Source organism: Enoplosus armatus, chromosome 4, assembly GCF_043641665.1.
Source record: "Enoplosus armatus isolate fEnoArm2 chromosome 4, fEnoArm2.hap1, whole genome shotgun sequence".
In the NCBI taxonomy this organism is placed as follows: Eukaryota; Metazoa; Chordata; class Actinopteri; order Centrarchiformes; family Enoplosidae; genus Enoplosus; species Enoplosus armatus.
The window spans coordinates 9,420,155-9,446,102 of NC_092183.1; the positions used below are offsets into that span (position 1 = coordinate 9,420,155).

Sequence of the window (25,948 nt, forward strand, 5' to 3'; positions counted from 1 at the left end):
AACCAGGAAGTTGTTCTCTAAAGTTTGGGTAATACTTGTTACCATGTTCTCAGATCTCAGCTATTAACTTGGTAGGTCTTAATATTTCCAGTAGTAATGATGACCAAAAATACAAAACTAAGATCGAGAATGATCCTTTAATGACAGTCCGGTGTTCACGGTGAGCAGGTGTGCAGCAGAAAGGAAGTTGGAGTTTTAGGTTGCTGTAGTCACCAAAACTCATTTTCTTTTCTTTTCCCAGGTCAGCTCTCAGGCGCTCTTCTCGTCCCTTTCTCCCTCCATCGGTGGAGCTCTGAGCCCAGCTTGGCTCACTGCAGCCTGGCTCGCAGCTCCGCTCAGCCCCCTTCCTCCTGCTCCACCAGCACCACTTCCAGCCCCAGCTCCGTTTCCCACCCAGGGAACCGCCCGTCCACTCGCACCAACCGCGTCCCCGACCCTCCTCCGTCGGCTCCCGCTCCTCTGCGTCGGACTGAATCGGTGGGGAGGAGACCCCTGCTTCACCACCCCAACCCCCACATCCCTCAGCGGGACTCAGACTATGAGCTGGAGCCTGAGCGAGGTCGCAAGCGGGCGATAGACAACCAGTACATGTTGCTCTGACCCGCTGAGTCACACACCTCCATCACCTCTGACAGACGGCAGTCACACATGATCATACAGACACATTTTATGACCCCCACCCAGCTTCATGTGGGTGTGTGAGACTCTCGCATGATGCTAACGTGATAATAGCAGACTCGTGAACTTTAGCCGACAAGTCTTCAGCCGACAAGTCTTTGTCTGATGAATGCGCGGCAGTGTGTATCAAAACACACGCACACAAACACACTCACTATGCCTGTGCTGGGAGTGTGTTTACCAGCATCAGACCCTCACAACCTCCACCCTGAGTGTCCACAGTGAATGTATTTTTGGGAGTTTTATAACAGCGTTGACCATGATGATTATTCTCGTTTTATTGATGTTGAGGTTCTGTGTGAGAGCCACATGTGTAGCTGTCCTTGAAAAAAAAAAAACTTTCAAATGTTTCTACTCTTGTGCATTCATAGAGGTGCGCTTGATTTAACTTCTTTGGCACTTGACCTGATCTGGTGGGAAGGCACTGCCTGTGAAATTGGTTAAATCAAATGCTCCTATAAAATATTTAAAAAGACATTTACTCTTCACACACAAGACTTCGTGTGGAGCACAATCCCACCTTTTTATACCAACACACAAACAAAAAAGCACTCTGTTTTAGAGTGTCAACACACTTTCTTAGATATTCCTCCTCTTGCGCATTATTATATATTGAAGTGCACAACGCTTTCAGTGCACTTTGGAACAATGTGTATTTTTTTTTATACACAGATTCTTTTGTAGAAAAATGTAAAAACTAAGTAAAAAGTTGGGAAGCTGTTAGTAGAAACTGATCTGCTTCCTCCTTCAAACCTTCGCTGAAGCAAATACAGAGAACCACGGAAACAACTCTAGATCAGCTTTCTTCATCAGCACCGTTTTTTGTGGTGTGTGTGTGTGTGTGTGTGAGATGATTGAATGTCCGTCAGATCTCACTCTGGTACAATATTCACTCCACCAGGGTCTGTGTGCGACTTTGTGTCCCAGCACACTCAAAAGTGTCTTTGTGGTGTCACAAGTTACGTTTCAAGTACCAAAGGCAGTACGTGCACAAAGTGTTGCGTGGTCTCTCCCAGAAATAATTTCTGCCACAAAGTCAAAGAAAGTGGAAAGATATAATAACTGCAACCCTGAACAATGGTTTAGAAAATGGATGGATGGAAATGACCACATTCATTTGTCATTTGTAATTAATTTGTTCTGATGGAAACATGATGTGGACAAAGTGTATTTACACTTTCCACGAGTGCTTAAAATTGATTTAATTCCAAGTGTTACAAATTAGTGATGACATATTTATTATAATATAATAACTCCACTCCTTTTTTATTGATATTGTGGCATAAAAAGAATTCTGCATTAAAAATGAGTGACTCTTGTACACAGAAATAGGCGCCCTACAGACGACATGAACTTGAAAGGCTTCACTCCAAAGAGAGTGAGAGGGGGAAAAACTCCATGTACAGACCAAACCAAAGGAAGATTTTAATTGAAGTCAGGTATTTGAAGTACCTTGTCTTGGTCTTTCAGTTGTGTGGATCTTCAACAACTTCAAACAAGGTTTAATACGCTTGAAACATTTTTCAAATCAGTGCCTCTGTAGTTACTAACATTTATTTTCTCACAACTTATTCAGGCACATCATGATTCAGGGAGTAGCATCATGTCTCCAACTCATAACATTAATGAGCATTTTCTGTACACCTTCACCACAGCAGCCAATAGAAAAACCAAGCATCGTGGAAAATAATATATTTTTACACTATTCATCATTTTTAGTAGAACTTCCATGTTTTTAATGAGGCTTTGTGAGGAAGGTTTGGTTTGAAAGCTACATGTCCGTAACATGTTTATGTTCCCTTTAACTGGATTTTACGACTAATCAATCATTTTGAGGTGCCTTCTGGGTTTGTCATCACACCTTTAAAGGTTTAAACCACCAGTTTAAATCTGCACTGACGATAACCGATGTACATCACTCAGGTGAGATTTTTATTGTCCGGAGCTGACTTAACAAAGCAAGCATTTTTTTTTATCTAGTGACCAGTTTGTTTCATCGCGTCCACCACCAGTGGACCACGAGTTTCCTCAAAAGCATCTAAAGAGCTGATTTGTAACACAAAGCGATCCAAACCTCGTGGTGTTTCCACCTTGAGATCGGCCTGCAGTCGCACCTGATTTGTTTCAGTCACGTTCTGACTCTTGAACCTCACAGAAAACACAGGACATCCCATAAACCAGTTATCCTTTTGACACACACCAAAGATGAAATGTCCAGTTGTCTGTGATTTTGTTTCAATAACTGAAGCTTCACTTGCATTAGCAGCTGGTTGCCTTTGGGAAATAGTGTGCTAGGACTTGTCTGTCTTCTAACTTTGCTTTAACACTAACTTTAGCAGCTGATTAAGATTTACCTTCAGTAAACTTATGTTTTAGACCTGAATCTGTCTGTCTCTCTGCCCTCTTTATAACTTCATCATAGTTTCCTGTTGTTTTGTTTTTTTCAAGAAAAATTCATAAATGCAACTTCATTTCCTCATGAACATGAGCAGAGTCGGTCCGCTGTGATCACTCCTCTTGTTAAGCAATAAGTCAGCTTTGTCTATCAAAGGAACATTTTTACAATGGTTGTGTAGTTCTCTTTTAATGTATCATTGTGATCAAGACTGACATCTTAAAAGTGTTTTACAAGGGGAACAAAAACAAGGACGTTTTTGGCAAAAGTACGGTTGGTCTTCCTGCCTTTATGTACCCGAGTCTAAACAAATCCCTGTTTCATTTTCTGCTGAAGGAAAGCAACGGTATAAATAAGTATTGTGACTATCAGTCCCCTCTCTTTGCTGATATATTTTTTTAGTTTATTTTAGGGAGAATGACTGTGCCTTTGCCAGAAAGCTGCTGTTGCTTTTTCCCCTTTTTTTCCTAGAAAGCTCAGGGTGTGAGGTGGTGCAGAACTTGAGTAGTGCAATATCTGAGAGATGCCCAGTGCTTCACACCGTTTAATGTATGTAGGGAGCGATCAGAGGCTTCTAGATGGATGAATTAAGTGAGTGAGAATTCAATGTTTGCACCTGCTCATAGACTTAAGAAAAAAAATATTGGACGAATGCCAAACTTCCTTGAAAAAAATGCTTTATTTAAAACCAGGGCAACCACATTTTCCTATTGCTTTATGGCTTATAATATTGTTTCATGGTTCACTCCAATTTGTCTGCAAGAATCGAGTTAACGAAGAAAATCCCCGTGTACATCAGGTGTCTTTAATCCTCAACATCCGCTCCAGCGACACCTTTAATCTTCCTCCCGTATGTTTATTTTAAAATGTCCAGTTGATGAATGTAATGTGTTCTCAATACTGTTCATTCTGTTTAACTTCGCACTGTAAACATTCCAGTTCAACCCAACATCCCCACAACAGCCAATGAAATCCACCACAGCTTTTAAAACCTGTCAGTGTTTGCATCCCTTTCAGTAATAAGCATATAAATTATATTTTATATATATATATATATATACATATATATATATAAATTATATTATATATATATATATATATATATATATATCTCAACTGTATATTTGACTTTTTGTAAAATAAACCTAACCAAAAAAAAAAAAAAACTTGCATGATCAGTTTGTGTGTGCGCTCTTTGAAGTCTCTGTGTCGTCTTGTGTTTCTAGTTCATGCTGTACAAAATAATGAGCATGTGATGAACCAGCACAAGATATTCACTGTTCAGGTGATGGAGGAAGTCGAGAGAGGGTGCAGATAAATGGTTCTTACTGTTCTTACATGGTGTTTCAGGCCATCTGGGACTGGAAGACACGGGTGGATTTAGGCAGAACAAATGTAGCCTCTGCCATCAAAAGTCAAAATAAGATTAGAACAAATGATTTTGTGTGACAATTGTTCGCCTTCTTGCCAAGAGTTGGCAGCAGTTACCACTCTCAGACGGTTATTGTAACTTAGCTTTAAGACTGAAAACTCTTGGCTCTGTATAAAGGTAAAACACGTACATGCTTAAAAAGCTCATAACCTACAGATTTTCAATGTCTTATCACATTAGACAAATCTTTACAGTGGGTAAGCTGGAATAAGCAAATGTCAGCATTTCTGGTTGATATGTAACGGTTAATCAATTCCCAAAATACTTTTAGATTAGTCTGTCTGTGGCTGTCAGCCGCGAGCCCACTGGTTCCTGCTGAAGAAGCAAACCTTTAAAAACACATCACAAATATATATTTTGAGTTCCTAAAACAGCTGGGCACTGTAGTTTTTCACAAACATCACTCATATAGGAGTGAATTGTGCATTTGCTGGGGTACTATGCACCTTCAAACTGCAATAAACTTCAAAAGCAATTGAAGTTATACACTCATTCCTCTGAGGGCTACTTAATGATATTTTTAATACTTGTGAATGTTTCAGTGTGTTGCTTGTGTGACTGCATTGTGTTATATGTAATTCATCCTGAGATCTTGAGACTTTGTGAGGAGTGCAAGTGGGACTGATTGAACTACAGTTCATGTTAATGAAGGAAGAGACAAGAAACACACAAAGCAATGCAACCACAGCGAGCGATTCAGTTTTTAAAACTTTTTTATTGTTTTTAAATTTTTTTGCTCATTTTTTAAATTATTTATATTATCTACAAAGTAAAAGTTTTAACTTAAAAGTTACATAAGGGTCAGGTGAGAAGTGGGATCTGATCACCTCAGCCATTATAATTTCATAAATAACGTTTCTCCTGTCCTCTTGGCTGCCAAAACGTTTATTTCACAGGAAGCTTCTTGTCATGTTTCGTTTTTAGTTTGGTTAGAAACCTTTCATGTAGTCTGGAAACAAACGCAGCACATAGCAGCAATAAACAGTACAATTAATACTGTCTAAAGGTTGGAAGATTTTTTTTTTCATAACAAGGTGCAGACAAAACACAAGTTCCAGTTGAATTTTCTTCCTCACTCTCACTGATTAGTTACTCTCATTCTCTCTGTCACGTCTTTACTTGGCAAGCTGACTCAAATTGCAATTTGGGACCCCTGAAAGTGTGTGTGGGTGTCTTGTTTGTGTATGTGTGTGTATCTGTGTGTATCTGCGTGTGAACAGGGGCTGAATAGGAGCAGTCTTGTCCGTTAAAACTCTCTAGTTCGTTAAAACATGTCACTGCATCAACCTGTTAACATTCTCTTATTGCCTAGTCTGGGAGGGAGGGAGGGGAGGGAAGAGAAAAGCTGATGTGAAGCATGTCTGGTGAGGATGAGGAAAGAGAAGAGAGGGAGAGCTCTCATTCTCTTCATCGCCTGGTTATGAAGGCTCTGGTTGCAAAGCGCCGACGCAGAGCGGGGTCCCTCGGCTCGCTGGCGCCCTCTATCTACAGCTGCTGCTGATGATGAGGTTGCACTGCAGGGACGAGACAAAATGGGGGAAATGCAAAGTTCATGGATTTAGAGGTTGTCCGCAATTGATGGGTTCACATTTTTTCATGCGTCTGAAAACAATAGTCATGTGCCCATAAGGCTTCAGCTGTCTGAGTTAGACAAATCAAGTGAGTAAAGTTACTGTCTTTTTGGTACAAAATCGTTTTGTCACACACACACACACACACACACACACACACACACACACACACACACACACACACACACACACACACACACACACACACACACACACACACACACACACACACACACACACACACACACACACTGAAAGGACTAACTTTTGGCATGTGATTGTTGTTTTTAGAGACTTGAAACAATGTGAACCTGTCCTTTAAACATCTTTTTTGTTTTGCAAAAATGCAAAAAGGCCTAAAACATGACTGACCACTTGCAAGGCCGTCATCGTTACGCATATTTTGTAAAGAAATGCGGGTTATCCTTGACAGCTACAGAATGTCAGTACCAGGTCATCTGCTTTCAGTTTCCGCTCAGAGTCCACTCACTGTTTCTTAACAAGACGTCAGCCTAACATTACAACACCAGCGTTAGCTACCCAGCCGTAAAAAAGGAGAGTCCACCCACTGTTTGGTCCCTCTGTTAGATGTGATTGTTAGATTCGCTATGAGAGAGCCAGATCAGCATACACTGCAGCTATTCGTGTTAACGTCACTGTCATGACTTAAGCCAGCTAATGTAGGCAGTTATCATTTATGTTACCTTTTGAGTAAATGCACATTGTAATAAAAATATATTTTACATTGTGCAAAATCAAAAAATTAGAATTTATTGAATTAATTCGATATAATTAACCAGCCCCATACAGGGTTAATCATTTGGATGTGCACATACGTGAGTTTAAACAGCTATAAAAAGGTACAAAGACGTGCTAATCATGGACATTTCCTTAGAAAAAATTAGCAACATAAAATGAACAAACCTTGTGGATGTGCCAGGTAGGAGAAATGTGTGGTGGAGGAAACGGGTATGGGGTTGAGGGCAGTCTGGGGCATTTGTGGCTGCGGACCACCTGGACCCTGGGTAGCCATCAGCATCATCGTGGGGTGGGTGGGCGCCGGGTGGTGAGATGGCACCATACCGGACTGCATATGGGCCTAAGTATGACAAAAAAGTGTGTGTAACAGAAAGTCAGAATGACAGTTAGAGACAAACAGAAACACAAGAGACAAGTTCATGAAAAAGACGAAACAGACGGGCGTCAGTGCCACAACATTCACAGCTCCTGCCTCTACGGTGATGACGGGGGGACAATTAATGGTCAGTGACAGTTTTAACTTTCCGTTTGTGTATGGATTAAACAAAAGATACGCGTTAAGTTGTGAGAAGTAAGCTAAAGTAGTAAACTTTCTCATCCAACTCTCTATACAATGTAAATAAGTGTGTTTCCCAGAATGGTGAACTACTCCTTTAAAGACAAGAAAGGCCCACAACTCTACGGTTACCCAAAAGGTTGGACGGTGTTTTGATCCATGAGGAAGGTTCTTATAACTAAATCCACAACTAGAGAAAGTGAGATACACATCCTAATCTAAACTTGGTCAGACTGCCAAAATATCCACTGCACTTACAGCATCAACACCCATTCAGTATGAACCATTCATAAACACTTGCTGGAACTGATCCCAGATTTCCTCACTCCCACATTTAAACTCCCATGCGGGAAACACTGCCCATCTGATTACTTGGCTGGAGCTACAGTGGTCGGCTGATAGCAGGTTGTGACCTACCTGCTGCACGTGTGCCATGTGGTTGTGGTTGTAGCCGTGCTGCACCTGCTGCGGATGAATATAGACCGTCTGCTGAGCAGAGGGGAACGATGCCTGGGGAGACTGAGGGTTGGGCCCTGGGGTCATGGAGGGGGGCGTGGGGGCCAAGGCTGAGTACATCTGCTGCTGCGGTGCCTGGTTGGCCATGTGGAGGGCCTGGGCTGCTGCTGCCGCTACAACACACAAAAACAAACACAATGCTAAAGTGATGTGTATAGGGACAAAACAAGACGTTGGCAGGAGAATCACAGCTCCCACCTGAATGTTCTCACCTGCTGCTGCCTGCTGGTGCTGTGAGTGCTGGACTGGGCTGGCAGCTGGGTGGCTAGGAGGACCTCCATGTTGCGGGGGACCACCCTGCTGGGCTTGGCCTGTAGGTGTGGCAGAGGGCTGGGGGTGCTGTGGGTGAGGGTGCAAAGTGGCGCTGGGGTGGGGGTACTGCTGAGGCATAGGCCCTGGAGACACTGAGAGACGGGAATCAGTGTTAGTAAAGACGACAAGTATTAAAACAGCACATGCACATATTGTCTGTTGCATACCCGTATGAACATACACAAGTGGTAGGCTGTCGTACCATACATGGTGTGTGTCTGCTCTGGGTACTGTGTGGTTGAGGAAGAGACGAGGCTGGGTTGGCCGTGCGTGGGAGGCGCCATCATCCTGGCACTGCCCTGCATTACCGGACTGAACACATGCTGCGCCTGGAGGACACACAAGGACAGAAGAAGACGGACAACATCAGCATTAGAGCCCGTGTGTGTGTACGTTTTCTCCTTGCCTAGTAAGGAAAATGACTATAATGTAGCATCAAATATTGAAGACAGTCAAGTACCAAAAGCTGGCATCGAACGCCTGGTCTGATCTGATATTTCTGAATTTAAATAAAAATGTTGCCAATTTTTTATTAATAAGTTTGGCTTCTTTTGTTAAATAAATTTTGGTACCAAACCGTATGTATTATTTGGTCAATAACAATGTACATTTCTAATAATACCCAGCGCTACTCTACATAAAAAAACACTAATCATTTTAAATTTAAATTGGTGCTTCTGCCTTCTGCTCTCATTATCTCATCACATTTTTAGACTAAATTGTGAAGTCAGTTTCATTAATGTAAACGTAAACATATCTGAAGGAAACACCCATCCCTAATCAGTATGTGGTCATGATGTTACCCTTACACACCCTGAAACCAGTCTCAACTGTGTGCCTGCACTTGTTCTATCACAGCCTGCTTGCAAACAGGTAACAACACTTCAGGCATAAGAGGCAGGAGCCTGCAGTCAGCACCACAAATCAGAAGTGATGAAACGCTAGCATCATGCTGGCGCCCTGTCAAGCTGCTGGACCGCAGGCATCTGTCAGACAAATGGCTGACTAGTGAACAGCTGGGAGAGACAAAGACTGCCAGCACTAACTGAGGTACCAGAGTAACTGCAGTGGTTACATATGGTTCTTAACAGAGGAGCCTCCTGGGCCGAGCATAGCTGAATAAGCTGCTCAAGGTTGTTCTGATACTTATACTGACAGGACTTACCTGGGATTGGTAATGTGTCATCTGCTGGACCAGCGGCTGACTGGTGAACTGCTGCGGGCTGCAGGTGAAGTACTGGGCAGAGTAGGCGGGGCTCTGTGCTACAATAGGTGGTCCTGCTGCCGTGGCTGGGTGCATCATGGTGGGCGTGCCTTGCGGGTGGTGCTGGTCTGACCTCTGCTGGGGCATGTTGGGTACTGGAGATTACATAATGAAGAAGTTTGGTTTAACATCCCTGAAATCTGAACTACACAGAAGCATGGAGGAGTGAGAAGAAGAACTGCTGGTTTTATTTACAGAATTGACGACCCTCCCCTGTTTAAAAAAAAACAACTTTTCCACTAATCTTGATCAGATTAGTCCTGATGGGAAAGTTTCCTTGAGATACTAGTAGTACAAAAAAAGGTAGTCATTTCTGAACCTCCACTAACCAGTCAAGTTGCTCAGACTTGTACTACATGTAGTGAATACTTGGAAGGAATTGAATAAAAAAGGTATAAAGTGTATGTTTTGGCTAAACAGATGTTATCACCATATCGATACGTTGTTTGATTTCATGTGATTCCGATGACGATCGAAATTCAGAATGAGATTCAGATGAGATGGAGGAAAACCTGTACTGTGCTAGTTATAAACGCCCAATTCATTATTAAATTATGGCTAAAAACCTATTTTGAGGTCACAACAACCTTTGAAGTGTCACCTATTCAGTGTCCGACCAACTGTGAAATATGGTCACAATGTCCACTTCTGTTCCTGAGGTATGGTGTTGAATAATGGCCAAAAGAAGGGTTTTTCCAAGACATTATGATATTTCAGTGAAGTTGACCTTAGACCTTTTGGGTAAAAAAGAAATTGTTGTATCGCATCAATTCTTAAGTTATGGCCAAATGGCTTGCTAAGGTCATTTTGAGGGCACAATGACCTTTAACCTTTAAATTTAAAGTGTCACCAATTCATTGTCTGACCAACTGTGAAATATGGTCATAAATTCATGAGTTATGGCTAACGGTCACAGAGACCTTGACCTCCAAATTCTAATCAGTTCATCCTTGAGTTCAAGAGGATGTTTGTGAGGCATTCCTGAGATATTGTGTTCACGAGAATGGGACGGACGGACAATCTGGCAACAGCTATAGCTGCCACAGAGGCATAAAATACTACAATGCAACGCTTTCTTAGTGTAACAAGGATCAGTACTTGCACCATTCAGTGAGAAAAGCAGCTGTTGCGAATACATAAAGATCTAAGTGATGAATTCCTAAAAGGTCCTTGAATATAATATGACTCCAAACATCCAGGAAAAATAGTCTTACATTCACAGCCAGTACATTAATTTTCTCAACCAGATTTATTTAGTAAGCTCCAGGGAGAGAGAGAGACACGGGTGGGAGGGAAATGAGACAAAGCAGTGGTTATTCTCACCTTTACCTGGTCTGTAGGGTTTAGACTGGCTGACTGTCATATGAGGCATCTGAACCTGGTACATAGCTGGAGACTGGAGTGAGGAGGGGAATGAGGATGGCAGATGAAGAAAACAAGTTTATACTCAATCTTCTCAGGGCACGTCAGCATCATTTCTACAAGAACAAAAACCAGCCCTCCACTAAAAACAGGTGAATTCTTTGCTTTTTTGTGTTGTACTCTTACTACCCGTCTTCAGCTTTTAACTGTCGCTTTAGTGGCTAACCCCTCACCCAACACACAAAAAAACACATTTTAAAAACACATATGGGCATGTGAGATTGTGGGAATTATCTCTTACCTGGGACCACATGCATTTTCTATGACTGTCTATTATTGGGCAGAAAACGGTGTTTTAAAACAATGATTATAACCCAAATACTGCTCGTCATCTTCCATTCCTTAACTCTTTAACATTATACATCATGCACTTTTATTACAAACAGTAATGCAGCAAAAACAAAGAGGCTTAATCTCTTATTAGCTTACAGCCATTTGTTTGGGTGAACAGATGAAGCCAATAGAAATAAGATGAAATTATACGTCCATCTGTGATGACAGTTCAAAATGAATTGCAATAAGAAGTTGGCAAACCAACATCTGATGGCATTAATTCAACAAGCAAGCAAAACATCTCAGTACTGATTGGGCTTAAAAAAAACAAAAAGGATTTAAAAAATTCACAAACCTTCCATATTATGCTTTTCTAATGGAGCGAGAGAGAGAGGAGGAGGGGGAGAAAAGGAAAAGAGAACCACTCTTTAGTTGTTCACCAAGGTATTTTATCGTTTACACGTGTCTGATGTTGGATCACCAAGTTTTTCTTAAAGCAACACAGGACTATAAATGTAATAGCTTTCATCAGAAATATGCAAAAAACTTAATGTTTTAAAGTGCTTTGGAAGTGCTTAAAAATATTATTCATCATACTTCCTCCTTTCTTGAAACATTTCTAGGCTTGTTATCCTAAATATTTAGCTATACATTTTCCAAATAATTCAGCAAAAATAATTCAGATAAATAACAGTGTCTGGAAGATGACAGAGGAAGGAAAAGTAATGACGAAGGATGCGCATGTTCTGTATATAAACGTGTACAAAGAAAAGAAAACCTACAAAAAATGTGAGATGTAGCCTTTTAAAAATGAAATAATGAAAGATATATAGGGAAACCAATGACGGCATGCATTAGAGATGTATCAAAGACAGAAAAGGAAAGACAAATAACATAAGCAGACTCGTTGGGAGACCTCATGGTGGTGGTTGTTATGGATTTGTCTAAATGAACTTTGCATTTCATACTGATTCAATGTGATGCTCAGGGTGATCTGCACTGAACAGAAACAAATGATCTGTCTTTGTACTGCACATTTCAGCATGCAGGTGTGTGTCTCACCTGCACTCCAGGGCTGACTGGTGTGAGGGGATACATCTGGGGGAAGCAGACAGTCTGGCCGTACACAGTCGGAGGCTGCTGGACCACGATGGAGGGGCTGGGCTGGCCCTGAGGCCGGGGAGGCGTCGGGGTGTTGGCTGGTTTAGGCTGATGAAGGAACATATACAGAGAAACAGACGTAGCAAGAGACATAAAAAAATGAGTTTACTAACAATCTCAGTTTGTAGTATTTAAATTGTGTAGTCTGGCAGCAGCAGGGCATACTGACCTGTGTATTGAACCTGGGTTTGAACTCATTGGCATTTGGGTTCAGGGTTGATTTTCTCACTTGACTGCAGGAGGAGAACAAACAGTGAAGAATTTAACATTTAAAAGGATCAGTCTGGAATTATTCTTATTGTTAACAAAGTGTCATTTCCTAAAACAGCTGGGCACTGTAGTTTGTTTATGTTACTCAAACAAATGGTGCATTTGTTGGGGACTATTTTCAGCAGCAGATTAATTTGATGCTCTCTGAGTATTTCTGGCAGCAAGACTTGTATGTGGGATTGAATAAACTACAGTGCTCATGGTAATGAAGGAACATGTCACCCAGTGCAACGGTGTAGCACACTGATGTATTTTTTATTGTTTTTGGACCACAATGGAGCTCTGTGGCAGAGAAGAATAAAATATACATCAGGCTTTGACTACATAGAAAACACTTGTTAGGATCAAGTCTATGTTGGTTTTGGTCTTTTCATCGGATTTGTTGATAAGACAAACACAGAATATCACCAGACTTATCCTTTAATAATAAATGTAATGTACAGTCTCCCCTCTCAAACATACTGTCCCTTCCACTCACTCTTGCACTGCCTCCTTTTTCTCCTCCTTCTCTTCATGCTTGGGTCCACTGAATGTGGACGTCGTCTGAACTCCCTGTGATGTCACATCCAGCCCCGCCCTCTTCTGGTCTGGGGCTGAAGGAGACGGGGACAGTGCAGCGGGGCTGCCAGGCTTACTGGTGTTTGTGGTGGATGGAGCAGCGGGACCACCGGGGGTGCCAGCAGCAATCCCTACAACACCCTCTTCATTGCCCTCCCGCCCCACTGTGGAGGCTTTGTCCAGGGGAAGGTCTTTAGGCTTGTCTGCTGGATCTCTGGGAGGCTTGGTCATCATCTGGTCAAAGGCAGGGTCTGAGTTTGAACTAGACTGCAACTGGAAGAGGGAAGATGAAAAGAAGAGTTACAGGAGGCACACACAAGCTCTATAGAAGCCTCAAAAACATGAGGTTAGTTACGTCAGATTTTCAGCATTTCTATACTGTATGAATGAAAGAGATACTTACCCTAAAATCTACACTAAATTGCTTAAAATTATCTATTTGTTTTCTGTGGTCTGGTGCCATAGAAGGGGGTCCTGTAACGTGAGTAAAGAGAGAGAGAGAGACATGATTGATTAAGCCAGCACAACAACCTAAATTACATTTTCAAGGGAACGGTCTCTTCTTCGAAATCTTAGTGATAAAGCTTCACAGCACTCTAAAGTCTGAAGCAGTGTTTTCTGAAGGGAATGCTGCTGTCCAGTGTATACTGTACCTTTACAGACTGGTCTGGTGATACTAGGTGAGCTGTCCAAGGGCTTGATGTTCTCCTTATTTGCCGTGGGGGATGTTTGTCTCGTCTCCTGAACACGACTCTCTTTTGCTATACAGAACAGAAAAAATAGTCTGTTTACTCCCAGCATAAAAGCAGCTTCTGATAGTGACAGAACCAAAGTACACAGAAATCAGGTATTTCATATCCCACGTAGCATTCTTCATTCCTTCAATCAATCTCAATGGGTTAGCTTTAAGCTTACCATCTCCTGATGAAGAGGCGACCATGTTGGGGGCGGGGCTAGCAGCAGTAGGAGAGGAAGATGATGTTGGTGTTGTAGCAGTTTCCACAGGAGCTGTTCCTGTCTGTGGTGACGGGAGGGTGGAGGGGCCAGGGGAGGCTCCACCAATACTGTTCTGTCTGGGGGACCGAGGTCTGTGAGCTGAGAGGAAGAAGAAATTAGATTTTGGTGTTCACACAATGTAACGGCATTTTAGATAACCCCAAACAAATTACAGGCCTGCATTAGAAGATAAGTCATCATGCTCTAAAGGTGCTTCTTTAATACTATAAGGATATAAATGTTGATCAAATGTAAGTGCCCTTTCACATCAATGCAAGGCCCTTCAAAACATGTCATCCAGCGGCTCTAAATCATAACTGCTCCTAATAATCTCCTTTGCAGACATGTTGGATGGTTCATACCTCCACTAACCACCGAGGACCATGTCCCTCCAGAGGAGCTGCTCCTGGTTGGTGGAGTCACTTGGACCTCTCCTGGAGCATTGTGGGAAATTAAGTCCACTCCTGGAGGAACTCCAGTGGTCCGGCAGGGTGGCACTCTATGAGCACGAGGCGTCCGCTGGGATTTTGGAGACATCCTGGGTGGACCTGTAGATGAAGAGAAACAGAACTCATAAACAGAGAGGTAAGGTTCCTCCCATCCTGCTGTGAAGGTTTTCTCTTTGAAACTCACCTGTGTCTCACAAAACCTTTTAAAAACCCAAACCCCTGCACTGATTCCATCTTAATCTAAGGTTTAAATATCACATCATTCAGTAATGTTATTTACATGCGTGTTAGTAGAGAAACTGCAGATGATCCTGTAAAGTGATCAAACAACAACAACCCACACTCAAACCACAACCAAGTGAAGTGAGAGATGAGAAACAGGGAAACGGGAAAGAAGGCGAGGTGGAATTTCAAGAATTCACTGTTAAGTAGAGTTTGTATAGTTTCATGAAGAGTGTCTGTCTTACAGCAAACAGCCCAGTGCAAAACTGATCTTTGGCTAAACACTAGCTGAATATTTTGCCATTTCACTGAAATTTCTGAAAAGTATACTCACTATCCATAAGTATTTGGACAGCAGCATTTTAGATTTAACATGAAACAAGGACTAAGAGGTTAAAGGGTCCACTTACAATTTTAAGTGTGTTTGAGGGTGAACATAGCAGAACCAAAACCATTTTTTTTGGGACAATGACAGAGCATCACCGTGGAAGATAGTGGTGAGTCTACAACCAAATAACTAAGAACATTTAAACAATTAAGAAATTATACTTAAGAGTAACTTAGTTCTCTTGTTTTTGCTGTCCCCCACTGCTGTTCTCACTTTGCTGCAATAATCTTATGTTGTCATTACAGGTACAAGAGATCACACTTCTGGCCAACAGTGATGCTGGGTTCAAAAGTTTGCTTAAAATTTGCTTGACAATTGAATGGAAACACGACTACTGATAAGTTACACTTCCTCTTGACTGCTCTATCAGAAAATATTTTGAGAAACTGGTCCCTTTTTGTTTTTGGTGGCATAACTCTTGCTAGAAAGAAAGCACAGCACACTGAGGTGCACCCACATGCCAAGGTGAAACTGCCTGACGCACTGACAAAGGATCAGCTTTGAGGCTTGCCAAATCCTAACAATTTCCATTTGTATGGAAATTGCAAATCTGACCCCAATAAGTCTCAACAGCAAGTTCACCTATTTGAGTTGTTCACACTAGACCTGGGCAAATTTATTTTTGAAAGTAGCTTCTTATTTAACTTTTAAGACACTTCTAACATCTTTCAATATGATTGGGAATATAATTTCCATATTGAGCTCAATCCCTCCACCTTCAACTCATGCCTTTGCCCAGGTCTACTCCACACTGATGTGGGTACCTTCTGAAGACATGCGTTTGGGCAGAGTAGAGGCTGGTGACGTGGGCCCGTGGTGGGAAAAGGAGGATGAGGAGGAGGGATAGGAGGGGTGGGATGAATGAGAGGGAGGCCTGGAAGGTCGAGAGGGGGGTCTGGAGGGTGGCCTGGTGGGCGTGGGCGTGGTCGCCCGAGGAGGCAGGGAGGAGGGGCCAGACTGGTAACGAGAGGGGGGGCGGGAGGAAGGAGACGGACAGGGTGAGGGCCAATGGGATGAACCTAAAAGAGGGAAGGACAAATGATCAAGGATGACAACCAGCAGATGACAACCAGTTAAAAGTGGGAAAAAGTTATAGCAGGAATAGAAAGAAGGGGGAGATTAATAAACATGAGCAAGAATGGCAAGGCAGAAATAAAATGATATAACTGACACAAGTAAAGTACGATAAATGCATTAAATTAATTAAGAACAACAACTAATACATTCATCCCACAAAGTCACCACCGACTTAACATCAGTTAAACAGTAGAAGATAACAGGGAAAAAATGTGTTTTCCGGTCAATATACTGACCTCACTCACCAACCAATGCACCTCTTTACGTTTCAGAAGAGTTTTGTATATAGGGTGTAGCAAGTAACACCATAGGTTTGTGTGTGATGTATTAAAAGTACCTCCATTAACCACCCTCTGGTCGGCCCCAGAGCTGGGACTGTAGTCATGAGGTCCTGGTCGAGGAGTTGGGGGTCCAGCTGAGCTCTGAGCAAGACGAGGGGAATTCTGACGTCCCGGGCCCCATGACATCGCCTCCCTGTTCCTCTGACCTGGAGGAATGTACTTGTTCTCTCTGCGCACACACACACACACACACACACACACACACACACACACACACACACAGTACAGACAGAGACAATAGTCAAGATAACAAAGGGGAGGAATTAATTCTACACTCTATTACATTCCACTAAGTACTTCTCATCAGCCAAAATGAGCATGTTTTCTTTAATTACCAAGGAAGTATTTGTTCTGGGAACAGCTGCTGTCTACTTAGTGAATTTACTGGAACTACTTTTTCTCCCTCAAATTTGCTTCTCAATGAATGCCTGTGCTTGAGCCTTTCCACTGCAGATCCACGTCGTCTGCAAGCATTATGCATGTATAGTATATGTACTTATGCGTAGAGTGCATATACTGTAATGTGTATAATGCGTCTCTTTCCAGTTCTTTCTTAATAAACATAGTACCTGTGGGAGACATCAGCACTCCCAGATGATAAATCATCTCAGACGATATTTAGTCAGTTGTACAGCATGGACATGTTGCGAAGGTGAAAGAAATATTTTATTTAATAATTTATACCAATAAAACATATATGATGTACAGTATGTTCCAACAGGTATACAGGCGATTAAATCTGCAAACATTAACAATAGAGCAGCTGACTCGATTAATTGCTAGGCCTGGTCTATGACTTTACAGTATGCGCATTTAATAATAATATTTTCATTATAAACTAAATCCCACAACAGGAATGTGAGTGTGGCAGCGCTGTTCTGCTGCATTTTAAAAAGGAGTTCACATGGTAGCACACATCAAGAGCCAATTACCAACAATGACAATAAAATTTGATAGGCACATGCTGGTTGTGAACACAATCTACGATTACATCATTTCAAAGTCTGCACTGACACACCGGCACAGAAGTATGTATTGGCCCAAAGTTTGTTTTTGTATCTCACCTGCTAAGTGTGTGAGTCTCTCTTTCCCCTCGCACCACAGCAGTATATTTCTCCTCCTCAGAGCGTTCATCGTTCTCCAGGGCCACACGGGCCTTGTATGTGGCACTGGCCTCAATCTCCTCTGCCAGCTGGGCAGCGCGCGCCTCCCTCTTGAGGAACTCTTCTGAGTTGTCCCGCTCCAGGGGGACCCTGGGAAACAAGCGCAGGTCACACAAGGGCAGCAGGGTGATGGAGTCACAAGCCTAATTTCAAGTTTTTACTTTTGTCATGTGAGGTCACACTTGACAGAATTGAGTGATACAGCATAGGTACATTGTTTAATTCTAAATATATACATACTGTATGAGGAGTATGACATGTACATTACTTGTATGCAGGAAACTGTGCTACAAAGGTTAACTTATTCTAACAGAATAAACAATGCATACAGAGAGAAACACACATGAACATAGAGATGCTTACGTATATGTGGACAGGCTGCTGTCATATGTAGACAAAACTCCATACTTCTCCTCATTGTACTTGAACATGTCATTGGGGTCCCAGCCGTTTGACTGATGCGAAGAGAGAGAGAGAGCGAGAGCGAGAGCGAGAGCGAGAGAGAGAGAGAGAGAGAGAGCGAGAGCATTTTACAAAAGGCCTATTTACAAATGATCAATGCTTTGGATCAGATGACACTTCCTGTGTTTACTTTTTTCACTATCAAATTTACAAGTCCTCATATGAAGCCCTGTATGGATTCCATTCCATCTACTCACAAGTGAAGCATCAACGTGTTTGTGTCTGTTTTCTCACCACATCAGTATCCAGAGACTCAAGGCTGTCAGAGTTGTGGGTCTCTCCTCCATCCCAGGGCTCTAGATCTTTCTCTTTATGCTCGCCATTGATCCTACTGCTCACTGCTGCATCTGTGAAGTTGTCTGCGGTACACACAAATAATATATATTCATGTACAGCAGACTGTCACACGCAAACACACACACCCGTACACACAGAAGCTCATGATGGTATACAGTCACATGGCTGCACTCTCACTGTTTATGCAGGGAAGCGCTCATGCCTCAAGCGCTTCTGCCACAAGCTCTCGCAGCAAAGGTCTACATGAAGGTAGTGGTGGTTCACCAGGCACACCCACTCACAACCAGACATGGGTCCAAGTGGATTGGGGAAAAAAATCCTTTCAAAAGAAATTGAGCTATTGCTTGAGCTGGCCTTGGTAGAGGATAAAGGGTTCTGGCAGTGTAAGCAAGAATATGAAAGACTTATAAAGAAAAGGGTGGTCCCCACTATCACAAAATGTATTAATTAAATCAAGAAGTAAGGTACTACAATATCTTAAGCAGGCTAACTTTCATCAGAAATTAAATGCAGGTTTCACAGAGCATCTACAATGCCCGACTTCTTCCCCACTTAATTTATTATTAATCACCATGGCAACTTCTTAGAAGACAACATTAACATGCATAAAAGACTACTTGGGGCTGATGATAACATCAGTTCATTTCACTATATTTAAGTAATCTTAAGAATACTTTGGTTGGCTCAACTAAAACCAGGGACAGGAATGCTCAAAGAAAACACCCAATTATATTTGAAAGGAAATCTAATCTCATGTCAGCCCAAGTCTGCTATCACATTCTCAGAACTGGCACTAATGGACTATGTGCCTAAAGCATATGAGCCACCTGGAGTTACATAACTCAGTCATCCCAACTCGTCCTACAATACAAAGTGCATTTAAGCACTTCTGGCACAAAGAAAGTTCAGAAAAATTAGATTGGCACCATAAAGACAGTTGGGGGAGCAGGCCTGAATTACATTAGTAGAGGTGGCTGTTATGCTCTATGCACACTGTCCATCAAGGGAATCGTACATAAAAAAGGAACATTTAGAAATCAAATGTGGGCATAGTGAGGAGTAAGCAAACATGCATTTAGATAGCAGTCAATTACATGACCTCAAAGCACTTCCAGGCCAAACCAAATTAAACATCCCAACATAACTCGATTTTTGATACAAGGCTCAGAAAGTAGATTAAGGTGCAAGTGCTCGACATGAGATTTCAATCTGTTGCTTTCAATGGAATCATAGTCATAGTGCTTATAATTTCCCCTTTCCATTTAGCTCTGATATAAACTGAGCTCTGGTCCAGTAAGGGTTGAAATCCAGTACCACAGTAGAACCCCATGTTTAGGAAAATAAAACAATGCTCTGAAAGATAAGTTAAAACAAAAGTAATAACCATAATCTTCCTCTTCTAAGAGTGAGTCATTGCTGCAAGGGTGCCTTTGCTGGCTAGCTACATACAGGATCAAATTGTGCTTGGGCCTAAACCATATAAAACTTTATAACAAATGAAATATTAAATTTGAAAATATAACTTTAAATGACAGATTAAAACTACTGTTAAAAACAAAAAATTAGTGTTAGTTTAAAACAAATAAAACAAGTATTAGTGTTAGCTTACTACATTAAACATTATACACTAGTATATCTCTCACACATCCTCAGATTCCTCATAAGTAAGCATAAGGCCATACGTATAATGTCCAAGGCCATGGCCATGATAGGCTTCAATTTTGAGCCTCTGCTGACCTCTAAAGTAAATGCTTCATTAAATAGCGTAAAATAGAGCAAGTGGCAACTCTTCCACCGAAAGCAACATCCAGTCTAAAGACAACAAAGGATCTGGTGAAAAGATGGAGCAAGACTGACCTGCATCAGATATCTGATTCATATTTTTACATTATATGAAAGCAGTGATCCCCAAATTCCATCACCAATTTGGATTTTAAATGCAACAATAGATGGCAACAGATCAGGCCCAAGCCTCGGAGATTCACAGATTTATTTGAGTGCATACAGAGATGTGCGAGAGGAGAAAACAGCCATATATTACCTGTGTCAGAGGAGACTAGACCATTGGAGAGGAGAGACAGACAGATGACAGAGAGTCAGGGGATGGACTGACAGATAGAATGACTGACCACTGATCACACCAACAGTTGACTTCCTATCCAACAATTTTAGGATATGGATCATCTAGGTGCAAGTTTTAAAAAGGGAAAGTCTGTTTCCTTTTTTTACAACCCGAGTGTGGCTTTCATAATTTCAAACCTAGCAGACTCCCCACCTCCCGTCATTTCAGATGTTAAGCTGCCAGTACACTATCTGCAGAAATAATCGATTTTTAAAGCACTGAAGTTAACTGTCTTGATGACTTAACAAGACATAAAATCAGTAACATTAGCGATGGTGCTTTAGATGTACTGCAAAACATTGCGAAATTTCCAGTCAGTCCACAACTGTTCAATTTAACAGGAAACAATTTGATTTTAGAAGTGGCACCAGTGCAGTAGCATCTCTTCGCATCATGTGGTGAAACCCTCACACTTTGTCACCTATTAATTTTCAGAAAATAAAACCCTCCCATGCGGTCCAATATCATTCAAAGGAGAATTGTTTGGGTCAAGATGAATTAGATGAAGAACACTCATTCGGACTTTGAGTGTCCTTGCTGCACCAGGGCAACCTTCTGACCAATCAATAGATAACATTAGTCTTCAATGACTGGCCACTCAGAGCAGACACACAAGCTTTAACTCATGGCAAAGCCTCTGTTACATCAAGGTAGTGAATACAGACTGAAAAAGATCAATACGTTGTGTGTTTGCACTGATGGGCATTCACTGTGGCATGTGTTTATTTTTGTGTGTGCGCAATGAATACAAAGTGACAAACTAACCTAGTTACCTTGTGTATGCTTCATGAATCTTTAATATGTATAACACAAGATATATAAAGACTGCTGTTTATGTACCTAGATAATATTTGTTAACACAAACGCACTCAATACCTTTCCTGGCAAAATTCAGGTCCACATCTTTGAAGGTCACCACAACAACATCGGAGGCCTTGAATATGATGCTCTCCACAATATCCTCTTTCCTGGGGGCTATGCTCGGCTCTGGGCTCTTTCTGTGGGCTGCATCCAACACCAGGTCACACTGAGGGAGAAAGTTGTCAAATTGGATTAAAAGGAGAATCTGAAATAGAGCAAATGCCTAAACTATCTACAGAAGAGATGAGGAACCATGGGACATGGAGGACCAAGACCATACATGGTTTCATCCCAATTATACATTGCAGTAGCTGGACAAACCGAACATTTATTGGCGACAATTTTAATAATGAATTAAACAATATTTTCTGTACATTTATTAAGCAAAAATGCAACATACTCTGGTCCCAGCTTGTCAAGGAGGATTTGCCATTTTTCTCCATGTTATATCTTGTGAATTAAATATCTTTTAATTTTAGACTGTTGGTCAGACAAAACAAGCAATTTGAAGAGGTCACCTTGGGCTCTGGAAAATTGTGACAGACTTGTTTCACTATTTTTTGACATTTTACACACTAACCGTGAATCAATGAATCAAAAAATACATGATGATAAATTAGGGACTATTGAAAATACTGAGGAGCACAACCAGCAAAAAGAGGACTTAGTCAACTGCCCTCTTGGCCCAGAATGGCACATCAACATGCTCGTCTTGAACTACATGAAATCCTGCATGTATAATCAAACGTTTGATTAACAATAATTAATTTAGTTCTGCTCCTTTAAAAAATTCCACGCCAGATGAAGGAGCTTGTGAGTTGCAGTGGGAGCAGACACAACCTCCAAATTTCCTCAAAACAAGAAGTTGTACTACAAGTAGTATAATACTATGGGAGAAAATTGAAAACACAAGCCCTGCAACCAAACATTACATTGTTGACTAAGAGACTGTGTAACTGGGTGGTGAAATACAGCAGAGTGAATATTTCAGCATGTTTGACTGTTCAGCTTGCACACACTGTGGTAATAAAAGCCAAATGTGATGCTTTGTTTTGGTCTCAGAACAAAGTGGTGTGTTTGCCAGTAAAAGCACACCAAATTCAATTTATTTTGGACTCTCCTGCCAGCTTTATTCAAATTACAGTCACACAACCTTATAAAAGAGGTGGGAGATATAAGATACATAAATATCAACCCTGCTGTTTGGTGTGAAATCAGGGGATAATGTATGTTACTGAATAACTGAAGTTGATGACAAGCTCTGCCAAATTAATTGGACAGATACGTCTACTATTGTTCAGGTTAAGCTTTTCATTTGTGCAAAATGAAATTTTCTCCACAGGAGAAAGACTGGGTAATGCAATACTTCAACCTAAAAGGGAAGATGAAGGGCCACATACCTCTCTTCCATAAAAGGAATGATGGAAAGGGCGATCTTTGTCTAAGCCACCTCAGGGGTGAAGCTGCTATTGAGTGCTGGCTGGGCACTATCTTTCCAGCACAGTTAACCTTAATCATTAGTACTGCTACTGAGGAAATCACAGGTCTACCTCCATATTAGCACCTATAAAGAACATCGCATTATGTGTGATCCTTACCTCTGGACCGTATGTCTTAAATACTCCTTCATAGACTGCTCCGTTTTTCACTTTCAGCTCACACTTGGCCCCCTATAAATAAATAGGCCTATCATTACTCACTGTATGCAGTGTCAATTTACACATTCAAAAAACAAGTTCAGAAACCCATCTGCTGTGAAACAGATAAATGATTGATCAATCTCTGCTTTGTTTGTGCAACCAGCTGTCTCTACAAATCACACAGGCTTTGTTTATAGCAGCGTAGACATTTTGAAGAAACAGCATGTGGTGAAAGACAGACTGCAGTACATACTGCTGTTACAAATTTATTTACAGTAAGCATGATTCACATGGTTGTTTCAGAGGGAGTTTTTTGTAACTGTGCATCTTTCTCTATTCATTATTGTTATTACACAGAAAACAAAAATTCAAACGGACATACTAGACGTATCTGGAACATCATCTCAAAAACTTAAGACAGATACACAGTAAACATACCACCACTGAAGTCAAGACATGGACCATCCTCATATTTGCATATACACCATTGAAAATGACCTAAAGAAAAAACACAGTTAACTTCTGATGTTCCCCATTTGCAAAGGAAAATTGTGCTAAATAGGTTCTCACAGTCATGTGACACCTATTGGACATTTGTTCCATTCATAATGCATAACAATAAGAAACAGGAATCCAACCACTGGATTTACTCTTTCTGAGGTCCATTCTGTGCAACTTTTAAACCAAATTGCAGGCCTTACAAAAACATGACACTGTATTCAAATGACTCTGCACAGAATTAATACAAAGAAACATTCATCCAGTGTGTCAGTTTTCAAAAAGCAGCTTCCCTTGTTTGATAAAATACAGCTTTCAGGTGTATCAAACTTCTGATGATACATGCCTATGTGGCATAAAAGCCATTTTCCACTGTCTTATGAGAGTTAACCAGTTACTTACTGAGGCGGGACCTTTACCACTGTGTCTTCCCCTGAAAGAAAAAAATGGCACTGTTGTCAAACTCGTCATTAGCATACTGAAACAAAGCGCTCTCCAATGGGGGCAACTGTACAACAGAATGATAGAAATCTCAAGAGGTGGTGGTGTAAATCTCTATAATGGTACAGAACGGCTGCTGCACATGTTAAAGGGGAACCCCATGAATCATCATCAATATAAATTATCCAATTTAATCTACATTGAAATGTATTGCAAATGTTACTTCTCTACATAGTTGAATATTATGTAGATTCTGAAATTTCCCACAGATTCCACAATATTTTGCTGGTTAGAATAATGTTCAGCAGGCTGCCATCCAAAAGCTCTGTAGCCTACATTTTTTCCAAGCATGTCCTAAAATGCACCTTGTTCAGCAGCTGGCACATAGCCAGGAATTCACACTTGATTCAATGTAGGCAATGGCCACTTTCCCTACCATTATATCTGTTGTAGTAAATGAGTAAAAGGATCACTTGAACACACACAGTCCCTCAATATTGAAACGAAACCAATCCAAGTAATTTCAAACTGAAATAGACTAGTTTTGTATGCATGAGTCCAACTGGTCCTATCGTAATTTTCAATATCTCCGCACGGCCTTAATGGACGAAACCTACGCAATGAATGGGACGTACTGTCCTAGTGACCGGTGAATAGAAGCCTGACCAAATTTAACACCATCCAAATTCACAATACGCATGCAGCTCCTGCACTGACAGTATATGTTAGCTTTATCTTTCAACGACATGTACAGAAATGTCATGCTTCAAGGACATAATTTCAAACGAGCAGCAACGGCAACGTCAAGGTTGAAAGTCCGTCGGTCTATAATTCCCCCCTTCTCCTCCTCACCCCCTTCTCCACACCCGCCCCTTTCTATCGTGCGCCCACACGCTTTATATCAATTTCTTGGCAAACCCGTTGCAGTAATATTGCGGTAACGTACCAAGCTACATGACAGTCAAATGGACACAAACACAGTTGCTTTATCGCAGTGTCTTAGGTTGAAAAGTCACCAGGGTGTCCCGTTAGTTAGCTGTTATAATACTGAATGAGGCAAGTGCACTGAATAACAAGCATGGGCTGTCAAACGGCTAATTAACGCGAGCTAAATTGACTCCAAGCTGATAGTAAACTGATATCAGCAACTTGGCAAGCATCTTCAATAGCACACACGTGAGAAAATATGTTTGTCCACCCGAGCATGTCTAACCACATAGTGAGAGAACAGATGATGTTTTATCTAACGTGCAAGAGGATGTAGCGTTATGTCGAAGTTGCAACATTACTGGAGAGAGCTGACAGGCCTCGCTAGCTAAACTGCATAACGTTACGCTAGGTGACCAACACGTCTCAAGGCCCACATACCGTTCACAAACACGTATTAGTTTTAGACCACTTAACGGGAATGTCATTTCTCAAAAATGCCACTGTTGGAAATGACGGTGTCCAAACACTGTAAACTGGCCACATTAAAATCAGCAGATGTGTTTTTATTTCGCTAAGTTAACGTTTTAATTTCACAGACCTGCCCAGATTCTGCCTTCCCCCGCCGCTTCCTCCGGCACCGGAGGCGGCGGCACCAGCGGTGTTGCCACCGCCGGGCTTGCTGCGATTTCCACCGGCCTTCATTGACATTGTGATCCCATAAAAGACAGCGTCTTAAAACGACCAGCTTCACACCGCAATTTCTTGACGATGATACGGTGTATGTTTGTGTGACAGCTCGCTAACGTTACAGTTAGCAATCTAAGATCTGGCTAGCTAGCAGGCTAATGTCAACGTGCCTTTTTACGAAGATGCTATGCTAAGAAGCTAGCTGGC

The 25,948-nt window shown here is 41.6% G+C and overlaps 2 protein-coding genes across 2 annotated transcripts in view; one reads left to right on the plus strand and one right to left on the minus strand.

The window, feature by feature from the left end:
- Positions 1-989, plus strand: part of sh2b3 (SH2B adaptor protein 3) — a 48,712-nt gene extending 47,723 nt beyond the window's left edge. Inside the window, exon 8 of the mRNA XM_070904863.1 lies at positions 242-989. Within this exon, the coding sequence (XP_070760964.1) occupies positions 242-600 (359 nt within the window). The 3' untranslated portion in view covers positions 601-989. The remainder of the gene's footprint in view (positions 1-241) is intronic.
- A 4,211-nt stretch (positions 990-5,200) lies between these two features.
- On the minus strand, positions 5,201-25,827 carry atxn2 (ataxin 2). The gene is made up of 25 exons (XM_070904142.1): positions 25,653-25,827; positions 24,086-24,116; positions 23,624-23,683; positions 23,144-23,215; positions 21,561-21,711; positions 18,500-18,624; positions 18,167-18,258; positions 17,705-17,893; positions 16,637-16,809; positions 15,987-16,241; positions 14,508-14,711; positions 14,083-14,262; positions 13,821-13,928; positions 13,571-13,641; positions 13,088-13,440; positions 12,509-12,572; positions 12,241-12,387; positions 11,534-11,551; positions 10,807-10,879; positions 9,385-9,578; positions 8,424-8,548; positions 8,120-8,367; positions 7,809-8,008; positions 7,001-7,175; positions 5,201-6,019 (listed from the first exon to the last, which is right to left on the minus strand). The coding sequence occupies exons 1-25, from the start codon at positions 25,760-25,762 to the stop codon at positions 5,991-5,993; spliced, it is 3,447 nt and encodes a 1,148-aa protein (XP_070760243.1). The 5' UTR covers positions 25,763-25,827; the 3' UTR covers positions 5,201-5,990.
- Positions 25,828-25,948: the final 121 nt, after the last annotated feature.

Excerpts from the sequence above, each read along its gene's own strand:
- atxn2 (XM_070904142.1), bottom strand. The coding sequence starts at position 25,762 with ATGTCAATGAAGGCCGGTGGAAATCGCAGCAAGCCCGGCGGTGGCAAC. Across the intron at positions 23,216-23,623 it reads ATGTCTTGACTTCAGTGGTG|GGGGCCAAGTGTGAGCTGAA; the intron begins GTATGTTTACTG and ends ATTTATTTATAG. Across the intron at positions 7,176-7,808 it reads ACATGGCACACGTGCAGCAG|GCCCATATGCAGTCCGGTAT; the intron begins GTAGGTCACAAC and ends TGTCATACTTAG.